This window comes from Pristis pectinata, chromosome 13 (assembly GCF_009764475.1).
Source record: "Pristis pectinata isolate sPriPec2 chromosome 13, sPriPec2.1.pri, whole genome shotgun sequence".
Lineage (NCBI taxonomy): Eukaryota > Metazoa > Chordata > Chondrichthyes > Rhinopristiformes > Pristidae > Pristis > Pristis pectinata.
The window spans coordinates 43112984-43133726 of NC_067417.1; the positions used below are offsets into that span (position 1 = coordinate 43112984).

General features: G+C 40.9%; 1 protein-coding gene across 1 annotated transcript in view; it reads right to left on the reverse strand.

Moving 5' to 3' along the window:
• Window positions 1–20743, reverse strand: part of LOC127577498 (Golgi apparatus protein 1-like) — a 113402-nt gene that overhangs the window by 48637 nt on the left and 44022 nt on the right. Inside the window, 6 exon segments of the mRNA XM_052028725.1 lie at window positions 1830–1931; window positions 6360–6481; window positions 7202–7416; window positions 11902–12085; window positions 16297–16368; window positions 19890–20075. Coding sequence (XP_051884685.1) covers window positions 1830–1931; window positions 6360–6481; window positions 7202–7416; window positions 11902–12085; window positions 16297–16368; window positions 19890–20075 — 881 coding nt within the window.

The following is a 20743-nucleotide window of genomic DNA, read 5'->3' on the forward strand; positions in this document are numbered from 1 at the left end:
TTGAAGCAGCAACTGCAATTGTAATAGCGGCAGCTACTCAACACAAGTGATTTGGAAACTGATTGCTGTATTTATATAAACAATGATTAGTTCCTCAACATATATTTTCATATAGATGCATTTATTTAATTTGGGACAGAACAAATGCAACTTGACCAGGACAGTTGGCCAAAAGTACCGGAATCCACCTCAAGACAACTGAGACAAATACATGAACTGAGTTCTAACCAACTCCTTCAGACACACATCAAAACTCCAAGTCACAACAGACTGATGAGATCAAGGTAGGAAGATCAATGTATTACAGAGAACTGCAAAATGTACGAGGTGGCTGAGAACGATCATCAGTGCAGAGAAATAAGATGAGTGATCCAGGCATCAGAATCACAAGACATTTTAGGGTTAAGGCATTTGGCACCAATGAAACACAAATGCCCTTGTCTCAAATTTGTGCAGAGACTGAGGATGGTCTCATGTGGTCACATTGACAGGATGTCAGTCATCTGTTATATATTATTATATTTAAAAGGTATAGTACTCAATGTATTTGAGTTTCAGGCAGTTTTTACCATCTGACCTCCCCTAGGGATTTGCTTATACCGAATACATCTATGACTCCAGGCTCCTAGTGGCATTTCAACTGCAACACAAACCCTTGTAATCCCAGCCAATCCAAACCTGATAAAAGCCTGAGCCCTTATATAATTTTTCTTCATCCAATTCACCCTGCAGGCATTTGCAGAATATTGTGCTTGGACATTGACCAAATCAGATTCAGCATACATGCCCAGGAAAGGCACTTTAAACCCAGGTAAAGTCCCATGGGAAGATGTCACCATCTCACCATAGCACCAAGGCAAACTTGGAGGCAGTGCCACAGGAATCGCTTCCTGGCTGCACTCCGTCTACTCACTTGTCAAGTATTACATCCTGCTGCTGACAGGGAGTCAAATCTGAAACTAACACTCAAATAAAATTCTACCATCCCAGTTCAAGTCATTCATCTGCTCCTTAGCTGAGTTTCTAGTTGACACATCTACCACTCACTGACACCAATTCTGAATATTTTGTCAGAACAAGGACCTGACCAAACCTACCACTGTCCGGTCAGGTCATCAAGTTCTACTCCTAAATCCCAAGCATTTCCACTGTGCCAACAGGCAAAACTAGTTGAAGGCCCATCAACTAATTGATAAAATCAGGGTCATATTTGGTGTCACTCTGCAATGGACAACATTATCTAGTTTATATTAAACTCCTCCCCTACTTTTCTGTAGAAAAAGGAACAAACACCTCAATTTGTCACCACCACACAGCAGAGTAAGAAATTCAGCACCACAGCAATCGAAATTTCAACTGAATTAAACATGCTAAACATTATAAGCTTATGGATTTTTTTTAAATGGAGCAGCTGTATATTCAGCAGGACATTCGACATCGAGCACTCAATGTTGAACCTCCCATTATTTACCTTTTGCAAACAATGTCAAGCATATTCTAACTACTAACTTGTACAGAATTGGCTGACAACCTTTGCGAGCATGGTCAGCACTATCATTATATTTCATCTTATTTGTTTCTCTATCCCCTAGTTATGACCTGTGCTACCTCTTGAAGTTATAATAAACATACAGGAGGTAGATAGGTCCCCTGGAGCTTGCTTGATTGCTTTCACTTTCAGATGCCAACTAACATCACTAGCAAAGCCTCTCTAGCTTTGACTCCCAATTTCTAGCAGTTAATGTTGCTCTCTGCCCTTCATAGATCATGCTTTGATTGCAATGTAACCCGTCGCTTTCCAAACTCACAGCACAGGCAGCAACACTTACTTCCAGTCACGGGAAATGAAGTACTGCAACTCAAGTAGGCGATGCTCACACTCCTCCACCATCTTTTCTGTGTACAGATGCTCCATCAGACACGAGAGGATCCTGCCAGTAGAAAATAGAGTAACCATTAATAGCACAAAACTTGGTGCTTGAATTATTTCCTAAACAGCCTCTGGTGAAGCACATAAGGCTATCAGGTGAGCAACATTCCTCAGCATATTCTACACAAGAGTAAAGCTTTACTTATAATCAAATCCTATTACTATGTTAATTTGTGCAAGTGCCTAGCAGCTTTTTAGTTCAGCAATGTATATTCTCTCCCTTAATATACCTTCATAGTTCAAAACTGTTGGTCAGGTTTTTAGGAAAGATAGCCTTGCACTTGAATCCAAAACCATCTTCTGTCACTATACACAATTTTCAGTGGGAGCTATTGGATAGCAAACAGGAAGCATAATCCTGACTTTGGTACTGAGGAACCCAAACTAATGGCATGGCTACAGTCATGTAATTGAACAAGTCAGAAATTGAATGGGACTCAGAATTTGCATAGCTTGATGCTGCATCTCATGATGGCATGCCGACATACAGGAAAACGATGATAACAGTCAGGCAGAGGCTGAAATGTGGAAAGAAACATCTATACCACACAGTGCTACGTCATGACTCTCGCAAGCTGGAGAGCATCTCACCACCATCTCTAAATATTCTATGACATTACCTTCAAGTCTGCCTCAGCACCCTGGAGGGGTAGTCACCATTGTCCAGAAGCTCAACTGGACTAGCCACAGGTGCAGTTGAGATCATGGACAATGGTAACCATTGTCCAGAAGCTGCAGGTACAAGTCAGAGTGTAGATATCCCGCTGCAAGTAACTCATCCCCTAACAATCCAATGGCTTTTCACTAGTTACAATGCATCAGCCAGGAATGTGATGGAATACTCTCTACTTTCCCAATGAGTGCAGTGCCATCAACACAATCTCAATACCATTCAGAACAAAGCAGCCTACATGATTAGAAGTTCATCCATCACCTAAACATACACCCGCCATAAAAAAACTCACCTGGATTGCAATATATACTGTCAAGAAAATTCACTGCAGTTATTGGCTGGGGCTACTCCAACAGTTGCCTCCACCAATAACTCCCATGCCTGTAACCTTCATGATTAAATAGAAGTCCAGCAGGCATCATTGGTACACAACTCCAAATCATAAACCATTCTGATCTGGAAATACTGCTCAAGATTATACTCGCCTCTGGCTAGCAGGTCCAGAGAACCAGGTCAGCTCATCTCTTAATGTCCACACCTACACACTGAAATATGGAATCAGCACAGAACCAGAGGGCAAATGTAAATGCATCTGACCTCCCTCTCTGCCTCTGTATCCAAAGGTGAAGCATTAACAACTGAACAGGGTGGCCATGGCTGGTGAGCCATTTGAACGGGTTCACCAACCTTCGATAAACGAGTTAAAATAAAAACGTGCAGAGTACAGGTTTGTTTCATTTTATCATAATGTTTTAAATTAATCTCTATTAATTTGAAGTGTTTTGAGTTAAATCCAGTTTTTGAAAGGTAGCAACACTTCATTCTCCTAAAACTACAGAAGACATGCACCACTACTAGATCTATAGGTTTGTACCTTAGTGTACAATTAACAATAAATAATTAGAATTCTTTTTAAATGACTTTGACAGCCATCTGTTAGAAGATAATCAGCATGCTCCCAAATTTACAACTCAGTCTGTCCTTGACATCCGGATCGGGTTATTACGACTGATTTGACGGCAGCAGGTCAGACCCCATTACACTGCTCCTTCCGGGTCACTGGGTCCAAATCCTGGAACTCCCGACCCAAGATCACCATGGGATTGGTTCATGGTGCAACCTCATCATCACATTCCCAAGGACGATTAGGGATGGGCAATAAACAATGGCCTTGCCAGCTCATGCTGTTCCACCACATTGAAGTAAACTAATTTGAACATCAATACCATTATCTCAGCTCTGTTTCACAATCCAACTCATTGTGTGCTGGTTTCCTTCCTATGAGCAAAAGCTTTACTGTTTGGCTGCTTGGCAAATCTGCTGAACTCCTGGAGTTCAATAGCTCCTTCTTCCAGCAAATCTCTCAATGCTCTGGTCACATTGGTCTGCATTGGACCAGATTGTGCATCCTGATGCAACCAATGATAAAGGCATTCTCCCCGCGCCCCCCCCACCACCCCCCCACCTCCACAACTCATTATTTCAACCTCACTGGCAATACCTGAAACCAGAGTTCCCTCTATTATTAAGTAATGTTGGAATAAAATTATCAGGTTTAAACAAAACACAAGTTGATTTTAATTGGCTATGGTCTTGGAAACTGAATAATGTCCAATTACATTGCAAAACAGCTTCAAAATTTCAAACTTTAGTCCAACTGTCAAAATGTAGCAACACACTGCTTCCTTTAAAACGTTAGAACATATCAAGTTTATGCATGAACACACTATTCCTACAAACAAAAATAAGGCCAACTCACTGGGTATGCTAAACAGTGCACAAACACATCCATTCAGCCAATAAAACCAGAGCTGATGTTTTCAGCATTGGTATTAGGCAGTCTTCAGTACGACCCTACTTTGTAAGAGAGATGAGCACTACTTAGAGATGTCCAAGTGATAGGGAATTAGTAGGGTAAAGATCAGTAGCCATGTTGCCATCACTCCATTCAAAGTCACTGCACAAATCACAGATCAGCAAACTGACCGCAAATGTACTTTTTACTTCAGTAAACAGACGCTGCTGGTCTTAGGAAGTATTTCCATATACAAGACAATTTTGAAAATAAATAACATCTGAATCCAAGGCTGAGCTAGAGACCACCTTTCTTCCAGGGGTTTCTCACTGTCAAGGGTCTCCCGACTCATCTGACCATCGCCCCCAACAACCTAACTGCCCTGATCACTTCCAACCAATTTTTGATCTCCCCCACCGCTCACTCTCTGAAATCCTTTATGATCCCTGTCCCCTACCTCTCTTCCTTTCTGCTTTCTTCCTCCCAGCCACACACCATGATAAAATATTTCTTCCATTCAAAGAAAGGCAGTTGCTGAAAATGTTAATGTGGAGACTATGCAACATATTTTCATATTGGATCTCCTGAGTGAACACAAGCATCTCATCCACTTTTATCCCCACTTAAAATTTTACATAAACCGCTTCAGTGGCACTGGATTCTCCCTCCCTGATGACTCTGAATACACGGCAAAACAGTCATTACCAAATCATATTTGAAGTAGCCAGTCTGTTATGTAAAGCAGAGCTAAAAATCTGATTCTGTCTACCCATTTTATCTGCTAACTGAACTGATGTGTTTGTTTTCTACTAAGCCTCACCTCTGAGTTTGCCTTGTCATTGTTTGTAAAACTAATTGTGCAATGCTGCACAAGTCTGCAGATCCATGAAAGGTAATACACAGAAATATGTACAGTATATTTCATTTTCCATAATTTTAATGAAGACATTGTGTTACTATCTTTTGATAATTGGATTAAAGTTCTAAAATCCAGAATCTTCATCCCAATCAATTTTATCTCCCAATAGACAAAAATTTAGGTAAAACACTTTCATAGCATCAGATATTCTCTGCCTGATGTATCCAGTGAAACAGCAAAGCTTAAACAATTATCGAAATAAAGATTAACTATTATCAAAATAGGGGCCAGAGGTAATATCTGATTTTCTGCCTGCCCATCTTCTCCCTTAGGAGAGGTACCATAATTATAAGGTCCTTTGGAGGCTAATTGCTTCAGCTCGGGGAAATTTAATCCCCAATTTACTGCTAGCATTAAAGTAATCCTCTCTTCACCTTGGGAAATGGTTAAATTGCGAAAGTCAGAAAAAGCAGCAGAAAGCATCCAACTTATTCCCCTTTCTTTCATGTTTATTTTTCAAGGTATGATATTGACAGCAAGTTCCCCATCATGTTCCATTATTTTTCTCCCCACTCCAAGAATCTGGATTGCCGGGAGTACAGATTATCTGCAGACACAAAGGCTGGGAGATTCCAGGTTCCAGAGGCTTGGAACAAGCTTCACCAGTTGAGTGGGCAGTCAGAAATTCAGCAGTGGGTGGGTGCATCTGCAGAGTTACCCACATTCTTGGACTAGCTTCAGGTCAGTCAATCTGCACCACATGTTTTCAGTCATTTATTTTTCTTCTTGCTCAGAAATGTATTGCTCACCTTGAAAATTTCAATCAACTTGGCACCCCAAATCTTTTGGGGGTGATTTTGATATTTGCTCTTCTCTTTGTACAACAAGAGTTCCAGAATTCACTCCCAAAAGCTAACTCTACTTCTAGGATCATGTCTTTTGTACTTTATGCAGATTTGAAATTCCAAATGTTTGCTGAAGACAAAACCACAAACAATGTGCAGAAGTCTAATATCCCATGCACAAACTCCAAGAACTCCAGATTAGAATAGCAATTTACATTTCCTACACAATGAGCAAATACATTCTTACTCTAACTTACATGGGATCTCCATTGCGGATGTGTTTGCAAGCTGTTTGGATGACTGACTCACAGGCTTCATTCAATGCTCGATCAATGCGGTAGTCTGCACCAGGGTCCGTTTCTTGAATTAGGGTCTGAAGCTGGATTTGGAGCAGAAAGAGCTTTAAAATACACTGACTAACGAGAATGTTGGTCAATGAAGCAGTACAGCACAGTTTACCCTATCCTCTCAAGTTCTTTGACTCTTCATTTTTACCCCATAACAATTTCAGGAGTTAATACTTTGTGCTACTTGTGATGAAATCACTTCAGTGCACTTCAGACGCCATATGCCAATGAGACAAAACCTTTGATATCCAGATTGTTTAGCAGTACATACCAATGGTCTCTTTGGTCAAAACGTAAACACAGTCAAACATCCACTTTATCATTCATTATCAGATGATGTTCTACTTAAATTAGTCCTTTCAGGAGTTTTATTTTGAAAAAGGAATGAGTCAAGAATGATTACAAAAGAAACATGGAACAAGTTCAACCACCACTGAAAAAATCAGATGCCTCATTAAAAGCATACCCTTTTGGGCTGACATTTAGTTTCCCTTGTAACTTTTATGAACGAGGTGATGCCACCCACTTATAAAAATCAACAACCGACAGCTGTTCTGACAGCTTTGGTTGGTGTACAAGGAAAGCCACCTTTGTATGTGGCTTTTTAGGATTGTCCTGTGAAGCACTTCAAACAGACAATGATCAACTTTACTTCTAAGCTAACATCGATAGTGGCAAATAATATGATACAAATTAACTAGCCAATCTGCAGGTCAAAAGAACAGAATTTTTCTACGCATCAAGATACTCACCGCCTGCTGGCAGTTCTGCCCCAAACTGCCCTTGTCCCCTCGCCCTAGCCTCATCAGGCAGTGCAACGTCCGTCCCTTTCGGTGCAGCCCTGAACAGTGGAGTTCAATCTCAGTGCGACAATTAAGAACAATCTCTGGGCTTAGTGAGAAATCCTCCATCAGCATTCTGCGGTAATCCAGCATTTCTCCCTGGCACTCACCGCTCACCTGTCGACCTGTCCAGTAGGAGAGTGAACACAGGCATTTTTTACTTGACAATGGAAAATACACAGTAAAACGCAAGACAATTCATGTGCAGTGGTTAAACCCACTTTTGCTGACTACGAATTCTGTAACCAGAGTGCAGGACCATACTAAATTCCCTGATTTTGTCAACAGTGTTAACATTTCATTGCAAGGTGCAGAACTTTGGTGGTATCTCCATTACTCTCAACATACCGACAATAAAGTGGAGGTAAGGAACAGGGAGATGAAATACAGATGGAGACATTGAAATTTTTGAAGCACAAACTCATTGTTAGCCACCTGCCTCAGTATGTTGATAGAACTTGACAGCACAGTACAGGCCCTTCGGCCCACGATGTTGTCCCGACATTTTATCCTTCTCTAAGATCTATCTAACCCTTCCCTCCCACATAGCCCTCCATTTTTCTATCATTCGTGTGGCTATCTAAGAGTCTCTTAAATGTCCCTAATGTGTCTGCCCCACAACCTCTGCCGGCAGTGCGTTCCATGCACCCACTACTCGTGTGAAAAAACTTCCCTCTGACATCCTCCTTGTACCTTCCTCCAATCACCTTAAAATTATGTCCCCTCGTGTTAGCCATTTTCACCCTGGGAAAAAGTCTCAGACTGTCCACTCAATCTATGCCTCTTGTCATCTTGTACACCTCTATCAAGTCACCTCTCATCCTCCTCCTCTCCAAAGAGAAAAGCCCTAGCTCACTCAACCTATCCTCATAAGACATGCTCTCCAATCCAAGCTGCATCCTGGTAAATCTCCTCTGCACCCTCTCTAAAGCTTCCACATCCTTTCTAAATGAGGTGACCAGAACTGAACACAATACTCCAAGTGTGGTCTAACCAGAGTTCTGTAGAGCTGCAACATTACCTCGCAGCTCTTGAACTCAATACCCTGACTAATGAAGGCCAACACACCATACACCTCCTTAACAACCCTATTGACCTGCACGGCAACCTTGAGGGATCTATGGACATGGACCCCAAGATCCCTCTGTTCCTCCACACTGCTAAGAGTCCTGCCAATAACCTTGTATTCTGCCTTCAAATTCGATCTTCCAAAGTGTATCACTTCACTCTTTCCCAGGTTGAGTGCCATCTGCCACTTCTCAGCCCAGCTCTGCATCTTATCAATGTCCTGTTGTAATCTACAACAACATTCTACACTATCCACAACGCCACCAACCTCTGTATCATCAGCAAACTTACTAACCGACCCTTCCACATCCTCATCCAAGTCATTTATATATAAAAAAAATCACAAAGAGCAGGGGTCCCAGAACAGATCCCTGCAGAACACCACTGGTCACCAACCTCCAGGCAGAGTACACTCCATCTACCACCACCCTCTGTCTTCTATGAGCGAGCCAATTCTGAATCCACACAGCCAAGTTTCCCTGGATTCCATGCCTCCTGACTTTCTGAATGATCCTTCCATGAGGAACCTTATCAAACGCCTTACTAAAATCCATGTACACCACATCCACTGCTCTACCTTCATCAATGTGCTTTGTCATATCCTCAAAGAATTCAAATCAGGCTGTTCAGGCACGACCTGCCTCTCACAAAGCTATGCTGACTGTCCCTCATCAGTCAATGCTTCTCCAAATACCTACAAATCCTGTCTCTAAGAATCTTCTCCAGTAATTTGCCCACCACTGAAGTAAGACTCACTGGTCTGTAGTTCTCAGGGTTATCCCTACTTCCTTTCTTAAACAAAGGAACAACATTTGCCACCCTCCAATCATCTGACACTACTCCTGTGGCCAGTGAGGACGCAAACATCATTGCCAAAGGCGCGGCAATCTCTTCCCTCGCTTCCTGTAATAACTTTGGATATATCCTGTCTGGCTCCGGTGACTTATCTATCCTCACGTTTTTCAAAAGTTCCAGCACATCTGTGTGTGTGTGTGTGTGTGTGTGTGTGTGTGTGTGTGTGTGTGTGTGTGTGTGTGTGTGTGTGTGTGTGTGTGTGTGTGTGTGTGTGTGTGTGGTGGGGGGGGGGGGCGGGGGGGCAAGGGGGGGAGGTTAGTGGTGGAAGGAGAAATTGTCAACATTTCAGCTCAAAACCCTGCATCAGGACAAGCTGTGAAAGACATGTTGAACCTGAATTAATGTTTAAACTTGCAAAATATAAAAGTCAGGGCACTAATTTAGACTGTGGTGGGACAGACCAACTACATCAAGTCTACCAAGAATGTACCAATGAAGGAGAGTGCTTGAAACAACACTAAGAGCCAGAAAGAATAAAGGGGTTGAAACATTTAATGGTCCTTGTTGCTGATTCAAGTGACATTTGTGATAATTCTCGACAATTAGCATAAGGTTACCATTCAAAGAGCTCAGTCTATAAGAGAGCAAACAAAGATAAGGAATAGCTCAATCTGCAGAAGAGACAAATTTTTAAAAATAGAACCCGGTAAGATAGCACTGATAATTGAGAGCAGATAAGATCAAAGAGAAAAGGTATTCAAGGTATGGTATGAGAATGAGTACAATCAGAAGAATGTGAACCTGCAGTCAACAGGATACAGCAAAAGGAAAAGAGACCTGCCCCACAGTTGCTCAAAAAGGGAAAGCATGTAAGGTTAAGGAGCTAAATTTGACTGTCACCTTTGTTAAGTGACGTTTCTTTGTACACTGGTATCTTACTTTGTGCACAGGATGTGATCCCAGAAGCAGGAGCATTAACGTAATCAGCACCACGAGGAGTCATTATAACAAGAAATATAGGGAGATATGTTGCTGCCAGACCTGTTATGCCAGGGATGTGGTGCCTGGAACCTGGTGCTCATCCAGCAATGACTCACCCCACAGTCCATTGTTTGCTGGTGTTGGGTGAGGTGGCATGAGTAGAGCAGCCACCTGGTGCTGGGTATAGGCCCCAGGGACAACCCTGGCCAGCACAATTTGTGCAGCCAGTGCTGGGAACTGACAAAACCTGCTCCACGAGTTGACAGACCACTGGGATCCTACAGTTTGTCACCTCCTGTTAAATCCAATGCAAGCTGCTGTCACCCCCTCTTCTCGATTGGCTGCACAGCTTGCCCAGCCCTGAGCTTTCTCTATGGTAACAAGCTTGGCAGGTCATTGAGCTTGTTACCACCGAAAAAAATCACCAGGCTAGACAGGACAGTGGATTCAAAATCACCAGGCTAGACAGGACAGTGGGTTCAAATAAGGATCATGGGGAGATAGCAGCTTCCATCACATTCGAGGGGATGAGAGACAATGATAAAGGGTGGCTGTAGGATCTGAGTGGTCTGTCAATATATGGAGCAAATACAGCCAACAGCGACCCCCCCCCCCCCCCCAACAAAACAGCAAATCATCACTAACCGGGGTACTAATGTACTGGATACAACCTGATAAATTTAAATCACTAATAACCAATTCATGGACCCATAGTGGTGTGTTGTACTCATAAACAATACTTTCAAGCTGGTTTAAATTAAATCTTATAAGTGAAGCAAACTACAAACTGACATATCTTACAGATGCATAACTGTTTTCTGAATTCATTCATGAAAAGTGCCCTAATTCTAAACTCTCCAGTTACCAGAAACAGTTTCTCTCTAATTCCTGCATTCAGCTTGGAAACTTCAATCAAATCAGCTCTTTATAATTCAAAGACCCCAAGCTTCAGACCGAGGGTCAAGTTCACCTTGAAGGCTTCGCAAGTTAGGGGAGGTGGCCGTGGAGTGGGGTACAAGGGAAGGATTAAATATAAAGCTTCTATTCAACGTTTGAGTGGAGATTGGGGGTGGTAGGCAGACAGAAAAAAAGTTTGGGATTATCAAATCTCCAAGCACACTTCAAGTTTGTGTAAATCTGTCCTAACAATTTATTCTATGTTCAATATTATTCTGGTAAATCTATTTTCCATTCAGTCCAAGATAACTACATCCTTTCCTAAAGTGTGGTGACTAGAAATGCTCTTGGTATTACAGATGTGGCCTGACAGGGGCTTTGCATTGTTGTTAATTAACTTGTGTGTCTTCACATTAGTCCTCTACATATGACCATGCTTGTTGATTTTTTTTTATTATCTTCTGCAACTGTGAGGTATATAAACAGACTTCTAAATTTCTTTGCACCTTCCAATGTTTCTAAAGTGCTTAAGGATGCTCAGAAGGTGCAATATCCAAATTAAAGTTGACTGCAAGAGATCACACAACAGCAGCGAGATTCTGAAAGCTATATTTGGCTCATGTTAGCTTTCGACTCAGTTTTGCTAATGGCTCAGGTGGCTGAGGTTCGAGCTAGCACAAATTTTGATCACTATTCTAAGTTCCTGGTATAGCCACTTTCCTATGCCAAAGCACAGAAATGCACTTCTTAATCCAATTGAATATTAGTTTTAAAACTGCACCATACCTAAAGATAATCAATGTATAGCTGCTCTTGGTTCAGACTATTAACCCAAGTACAGACCAGTAATGGTGTTTATTAACACTTACCCCGGTGCACAGAAGATTCCAGACAGAGCAGCAAGTAGGAGAGTCGAGCCTCACGGGCACGCGGCAAGTTCTCTGCGTTGCACCGATATTTCCGGAGGTCAGTCTTGCACGCCTTGGCCAGGGAGTAACTCACTTTGTAATCCTGAGCAATTAGCTTCTGTCTTGTTGTAAGTGCCTCACGACACTAAACAGAAAAACCATAAATGCAACAGCCTTTAAATCTCCTGGTACATGAATACATAAATTTTAATAACAAAACCTGCAACAGTATAAAGGCTGGCACCCAAAGCTCAAACAGCTGGAGTGGCTTAAAATAAACTCCAGGCTCAACATGTTTATTTAATACACACTGCACTCCTTACACATCTTATTTCCTAACAAGTCATTTAATTATATGTAGAAAGCCCTCACTGTCTGTCATCAGATTTAGCATTATGACAAATAGAAACATTAAATAGTTAAAAATGAATTAAAATTTTTCATACTGGATGTCAAAGCTTTTACTCTCATCTATCAACATCAATCTAGCCATCAAAGCCTTGCCTCACATATTTTTGCAGTCTCCTCTAGCTCTACATCTCAGCTCTCTCACAATGCTCTTTTAATTAGCCTAGATACAGGTGACCCCTATTTTGCAACAGTTCAGATAATAAAATTCACCCCTATGGAATTGACAAATCAGCCAAAAAATCTGAGACATGGAATAAAAATTCGCTCTCACTGAATGCGTGTCAACTTTTATATTTTATTTTCAGTTTGCGTTTCTTGACGAATGCACATATGTGGCTTTGTGTTACTGAATATCACAATACAGATGGTTCGTTGGGAATGCAATCCTCCCCCCCCCCCCCCCCCCCCCCCCCCCCCCCCCCCCCCCCCCCCCCCCCCCAATAACGTAGGGGTTGCCTGTATTCCCATTCCATCTTCAAGGTCACAACCCTACCCTCAAAGTTTTTTTTAAACCCAATTCCAACTGGCTGCATATCATTTCATTGAACCCTAAAGTCACCTCCCCTAACAACTGGTCTGTACTTGTTCTCTTTGCATCAACACCTTTGGGACGTGTTACTGTGTTAAAAATTTGTGTTTCCAAAATGGCAGCTGCGACTTAGCAGTTTACAGATTACTGTCATGGTGTGCAAACACTATCCAGAACTGGGAAGGATACTGATACATAGTTGCATTTACTGAAAAAATCAATACCTGCAGCAGCAAACTTATTCTCTGCTAGTCAAGAACTTGTGGGTGCCTTACTTCCATCCATATGGAGCACATGCAATTTTTTAACTAACAACAGGACTATGTGAGGTACTTCATGCCCTTGCAACAGAGGTCCAAGTCCACATACACCAACTCGTATTTAAAATAAAACGAGTGTAATTGCCAACAAACACAACACGTGAATTTCTCGGCAGTTCTCTCCTCTTGCTCCAAGGTAGGTAACAAGTAATAAAGAAGGAGAGCAATTGATGCCTTTAACAGAAGAATTCATGACCTCTAGACAAGAGGTGCCTGGCAATGTTGAAGTCAACCTTTCCCAACAGATGGTTTGATTAGGTCTTCCGAGCACTGGTGACACTGTGGAATGGACATTGCAAAATATCCAACAAACACGTCAGAGAAACAGCTCACTAAAACACATGGTATTGGGAGCCAATAAAAAAACCAAACTGAAAAACACTGTTGATTTTCCAAGAGGCTTTTAGCATAAAACAAGATTGTTAACAGCTGCCACAAATTTGAAGTTAACACCTGTAGAACTATCAGCACTCAATAATAATCTTTGTTGATGGCTCAAAGTGCACCCTCATGCAACTGCTTCTAAGGCAGACCCTTAGGAGCAAGAATGACTTGCTTCCACACTGCGTTTACGAGTTTCTTGGTGACTGACGAGACCAATGCAGAAACGGCAGACTCTTCCACAGATGGAGTAGGAAGTGCTTACATGGGGTAAGGAAATGAGCTGTTGGGACGTTTGCACCTTCTGCCATTTACACAAAGCTTTTGTGTGCTTCCAATATATAGACAAAGTTCCCTTATATCAACCTTGAATGTTCCCCCTCCACACTGAACCATGTTAGGCCAGAAATTCCCTGGAATCAGTAGGAATGTTGCATTCTTCAGGGAGGCTTTATCCTTGAACCTTTTTCTCTGCCCACCTGGTAATCTTTCCATGACAGAACTTGGAGTAGGAGACTATTGTTAGACATGCAAGTGACATGGCCTGCCCAATGAAGCCAAGAGAATGTAACTGAAGCCTCAGTCCTGGGAACAATAGCCTGAGAGAGGACACTGACATTGGTTTGCTTATCCTTCAGAAGATTTTTTTTATATAGAAACTGAGATGCCTGCTGTAGGCAATCCAGGTCTCAAAAGATTCAGGAGGGCAGCAATCACTGCTGCTCACGAGTTTTGTGCCAGGTCTGAGGTCGTGATCTTGAGTTACCGTTTTCATCAACCAACCACATTGAAGCTGGTGGAAACTGAGAGGTGACTCCTGAGATATGGAAAGTGAACGCATATTAAAAATGCAAAGCCAGTAAATAAGTGAAGCCTTCTGTGATGCTGTCTATGTACATGAGGGAATGAGGTACGTTGGAAGGCAGACAGGTTTCATCTGGTCCATGGCAGAATGTGAGCACCTCGAAACCAGTTGATACTTAAGTGTTTGGAGGGTGTGAATTTGTTCTGAAGCTGGTAAATATCAAGTGTGAAAGTCTTTTTTCCTACTCATCCTTCAAAGAGTCACAATGAATTGAATAACACAAGTAACATTGGATATCATTTTAAATGTGGATTATTGTTGGCATCAGAATAGGATTATCTGTTCTTTAATCAACTCTTAACATGTACATCTACATCAACAATTTCAGGCTATATAATATCTACGTCTTCGGTGCTGCTCCTCAACTTTGCACTCAAAATCCAACAGTTCTGGAAAAGTAAAACTTAAACTTTGCTCATTGTGGATGAACACAGTTAATGACTTCCAGCATCTGAAACGTGGCATAAGAAAAGCTGCATGTAGCAGCTATGCCATTTAGCAGATACATTTCAAACAAAACCCATCTGCTTCTCATTTCCTTAATAGCTTGGCTGCATTTAGTGTGGTGTGAATTTAGCCTTTTTGCAACTGACTGGTTGCTACATTCCAACCACTAACCTGGACTTTGAGATTATATAAGTAAGCTTGTGGATACTTTACCTGCCTTTAACGCAGTAGCAAAAGAAACATACAGTATATACAAATTCAAATCACTTGTATGAATAACAAATAACCAGCTCAAAAAAATTCCATTATCCAGGGTTGGGTTTGTTAATCTATAAACAACTGAGCTCAACCCGTCCAGGATCAAGGAAGCCGAGTACTATCAAGGTTCATATGTGACAGTCACACAAACACCACCAAAAATTTGTGTACAGTAAATTAATTACACAAAATTCTCAACCACCAATGTGTGCAACAAGGGAGAACAGCATGACAGGGAAGTTGTGTTGAAATCACAAAGCTCACAAGGCCATTTTGGAAATGCTCAAGTATGAAATAAAGTTCAGCAGATTTAATAGGGTCAGTAATCCTTACAGGCATTACTGGGTTACACAGGCAAGCTAGAGTTGGACATTTCAGATACAACGCTGGGATAATTATTATTGCACAAGAAGTATGGACCACTCTTGAAGACTGAAGATTTCTCTCATTGGTCTTTGTTCATTTTAGGGCCTTGGGATTGCAGAAATACCCAAAATAATTTGTTTTGGGATTATGTGAAAGTTAATGTGCTTGCCTGCTGATCAGGGCAAGATAAAGTTGTCCTCCTTTGCAAGAGTTATCTTCCTTACTCGATCTGACACTGTGAATAATTTTGGGGAGTTGCACATTGAGGGTTTTTCTTGTGCAACCAGACTAATTCAAAATACAAGGAAGTCGTGTAAGGTCACCTTGTGGTCATGGTTATTATTCAGACAGCTGCACAGGTGTACATTTCATGTGAAAGTGAATGCTAAAGAGTCCTACGTTTAGTACATGTAACAGACAATATGGAAATCCAAAACAAATTATTATCCTTTAAAATGAAACCGGGAAATCAAGCACAATATTCTCTCGAAATAGGAAGAACTCCATTGTGGAGAGAACGAAGAGATTAATCCAGCAGACATTCTAATTAGAATGCAAATTTTCCAAGCAAAGTAAAACTAAACAAATGAGAACATGCAACATAGCTTACTGAGCACGTTTCATTTGTTGCAATCACTTGGATTGGAAAGTTGGAACTGGTTCATGACCCACAGCCAGAAACTTGAAGCTAGCAATTCAACATTTCAAAGGAGATAATGATATAACAAAACAAATAGAATAGAGGCATTAAAGATCCTCAAACTCAATTGGCTGCTTACCTGATCACTCATTGCATCTTCAAACTTGTGGTTGAAAAGGCACTTGTACACTCGCCCCTCACCACCCTGAATCTATGAAGCCAATGAAGAGGCAGAATTATCAACATCAGTGCCTAGAGTTAGAAAATAGTAAGATATGCAACTTAATGTTAAGCATCATTCACGGGGCAGGGCGAGGAAGAAACTAAAATTACCCAACTTAAATTTGAATTCTCATGCTACACAAAAATGCAAATTGCTTTTGAACTGTACAAGAATCAAATCACAAGGACACATTCTTCTGGATGGTTTAAGACTAAAACCTCCCATGTTAACCACCAAGATGATATAGCCAACATTTTGCCAGAAATTGGATGCTGTTGAGATTGGCTGTTTCATCTACCCCAAACAAAGTTTTCTATCGAGAGGCTCTCTCCACAGGATCACTGAGGCTCTGCTCGGTGCCGGGCCTGGCCAAATTAGGTGGCCTTGACTGCCAGTGAGCCCAAAGGCCTGGTTCCTTTTGCATTTTGCATTCCAGTGCATCATGAAAGTTGGATTCAACCTACTAAAAGTTGTCCTTATGATCAGGAGCAAAATTTTTTAGATTTGAAAGTAATCAATGGTTTACATTCATTCACTGTATGCAGCATTACCATGGAAGAACCTGCTGTATTGACAGCTGCTGATAGGAAGATAAGCAAATAGTCATGGATAAGCATTTGCCCATGTTCCAATAAGAAAACTTTGCAATAATTGCCACAGGTAAATGTTGGCAAGTCATCACAAGAACTGCCATACCCATTTTCCCTTCAGATTAATAAGCCAAGAAATAACCTGAGAGATATTACAGCTTATTCAGTGTTTTCTAAATTTGTTGTGCTAGTACAGTTGGACTACTTACACAACTGGTGCTTTCCTCCAAAGTCAAGAAAATCATTAATATAGTAACCCAAGATTAAATAAGACTGCACTGGAAACTGAAGAGCTCTGCCACCTCCCAGTTATACAATAATCACAGATTTGGGGGCATGTGTTGTCGTTCAATGAGCTCAATACTTCCATCTCCTTTCAATCCACTTTAATATCTTCATATTGTAAAGTCTCTTTCTGAAATTCACTCAACCGTCCCAAACCCAAAATGACATTACTTAAGAGTGAAGCAATGCTCTGGGCATGTTTAAAAACAAAACAAATCATTGAGATGACCAAGCCTGTAATGATGTCTAATTAGTTTTGAGGCAACAAACAATTAAAATTGTCTGCAACTCAACTGAGGTTCAGAGTCAGGAAAGTAAGAATGCATACGAAACCAGGGGAGGCATTTCGGGTATCTATCTTTGTAACAGATGTAATATTGCTGAGTTTACACATTAAAACAGTTGTGAACATTTCATATCAGCAGCCCACATAATAAGTTCACTTGGGGTTCAACTTCAGGCAGGCAGTCCTTCAGCATTCCACTCGAGATGTGTGAGATGCAAGATGGCTGCTGAGGCTACTAGATCGTCCCCAAAGTTTGCCTCAGATGGATAGAAAGCAGTTGGCAGGCCAGAGATGTGGGAGGTTCAGGGTTTCTGTCATTTTCAGTTGGGCTCCACAAGCTTCCAGAGATAAGAGGCATTCAGTGACTTTCCAGATGCTGTTTCTCCATATTGAGTGGCCATGGGTCAGCGATCTCCATGATTCAATGAGGGTGTTGCATTTCTCTCTTTCCCCCCTAAAGAGAGGTACCTCATTCAGGTGTCAGGCACGCAAAGGGCATTACCTTCCCATCAAAGCTGGTTGAATGTAATCGGGCCATCAATGTTGGGGATGTTGGCCTGGGAATGGACGCTGATAATGGATTTGGAGAATTTTGCAGAGACAATTTGGTGATACTTCATCTCTGTTTGGATTACCCACAGTACATAGCTCTATGTCTCATAAGCATACAGGAAGGAGGGATCGCTGTTGTTCAGCAGAATACAAGATTCATTTGAGGTTCTGATCTTTCAATAATTTTCCTCAGGTGTCTGTTCAGTGCACCAGAGGGAGTGATGAATTTTGTAATCAATCTCTGCCTTCACTTAGAGGTAGCCCCCAAGATATGCAAAGTGATCCACATTTTCCAGGATCTCATCGTTGATTTTGGTGTCCAGGAGGGGCATTGGTGTGGCATGGGGATTGTGGTAATGTCAATTTAGTGCTAATTTGGAAATTGATAGAAGACCATTATCTTACAGAATTTTAGTTCCAAATTAAGATTGGAGTGATCTTTTCTTCTGTAATAGAGATGAAGTAGGTTGAGCAATTTCCCATTCATCTTGTAGATTAGTTTCACTCCAGTGGGGAACTTGGAAGTGAGGTACAATAATGCATTGAGGAAAACTAAAAACTGGGTTAGAGCGGTTAGTCTTGCCTGATATGTCTGGCATTGGGTCTGTGATGGACCCATTGGTGACATTCATAATGATTAAACTCATCAAATTTAGAATATTCTGACAAAAATCTTATGATTTAATTAAGAATGCTGCCTCTACCTTTGGTTCTCAGAAGCCAGGAACCAGTTTGCACAGAATTCATTTTTTTTGTGTCACATCAGCTAGTTTGTGCTCAAATCTGCCAACAACCACTTGTATTAGAATGCTGACAAACAAAGTACCACTCAATCATTAAGTTTTTCTTTCCTTTCTCCTCCCGAAAGATGTCATAGCCTCCAATCGTCCTCCACAGAAGCATTGCAAGAATTAAAAACAATACAGTGTGGCATTCAGAGCAACAATTAGTGCTATCGTGCTCTCTCAACACCATACATCTAGCTGCTGTTCACTGGTTTTCCTGTTCCAGCCCATGTTCTGGAAGCCCCTCTCTATCTCACACTCTTCATTAAGGCTGTCCTTTTGATCAAGCTGGCTACCTCTTGATCAAGCTTCAGGTCATCTCTTTTACATTTTACTATTTTACAACTGTAAGCATTTTACAATTGTAGAATCCATTTTACTGAATGCAGAACAAAGATTTCAGGCAAAAAAAACAATTAAACCTCAAACGTCTGTGGCAATTTATGAAATAAGTTCCTAAACTATTTACACAAGCTATTTGGACTGAATCAGAAATAAAATTTCAAATTATGCAGTGTCCACCAAATTTGAAGGCAGATGTTTGGTTCACGAAAGGTGGGGGTAAATAGTGAAACTGAAAATGATGAACAAACGACTTGCAAAACTGGCATTTAAAAAAAATTCTTATGCATTTGTTCAGCACACTAATTCCAGAATTTACCAAGACAGATTACACTTCCAAGTGTTTACACATTGCAATTGAAGAACCATGCAACTTGTTTGTGTTCATAATCTCCTCAAATATCCTTCAAAGACAATATATGGCACATTCAAGTGGACTTTAAATTGTTGGGTAAGCATTGCACTCTATTTGAATAATAAATACTTGTGCTACTAAAAAAATTATTACAGCTCACAAGGACTTCAGATTTTCAATTCTCTTCTTTCCACCAAACCCTCCACATCTTCATTCCATCAAACTAAACTCTGCAGCAGGTTAAAAACACATTATTCAACGTTTTCATTTCAGTGGACTACAGCACCAATATCTTATAATAAATAAAAACTTACATCTTCACAGAATCGTTCCCGATCATCTCTGCAGGCAAGGTACAGGTGTCTGTCCAGGTGGAAGTCATCAGAGGATAGTTCTGCTACACGCAGGATGGCCTTCTTACAGTTTTCAGAAATCACCTTTTCTTCATTAACTAAGGCCTTTTCCAAACAGGATACCACCTCCCCCTGTGAATGTACATCCTGTTTTGGAAGAAACAAATATTTAGAAGCCTATTAAAAATGTAGCTAATTTTAATAACAATTTTTATAAATTTTAATTTATAATAACTGCTAAATGCTCCACACCTCTCCAGGACAGTAAGTTGTCCCATCTCGCAGAACATTTGTCTACTGGCTACATCCCTCATGCATCTCAGCAATTATACCAGCAAATGTTGATAACACCCAGTTAATATTGTGATTGCTACAGTTCTACAGATTGACTAAAAATGAACAATTACCCCAGATAAGAACAGAACCACAGCCTTTTGTTTTTGTTTTAATGACAACACAATGCTATGTGTTTGGAAAACAAAACAGTACAGACAAGAAAGACTAACTGCTTAAACCACAGTGAAAGATGCTCTGATGTCCATGAAAGGAAGACCATGGGGTGACTGCCTGACTGGCTGAGCATTTCCAGCATTTTTTGTTTTTATTTCAGTATTTTACTTTAGGATTGTAATTTTTATAAGTTAAATTATAGTAAAGGTCTAGAGATATTAATTAAAATTAATAGTTTAAACAAGATAGTTTCTAAAAAGGGAGAATTCCTTTTCATGAATTCACAGAATAGCAACCAAGACCTGCTGATTGCAATTCCAATGCCAGTTGATTAGAAACTTTGCTTAACGTCACACTTCCTGGAG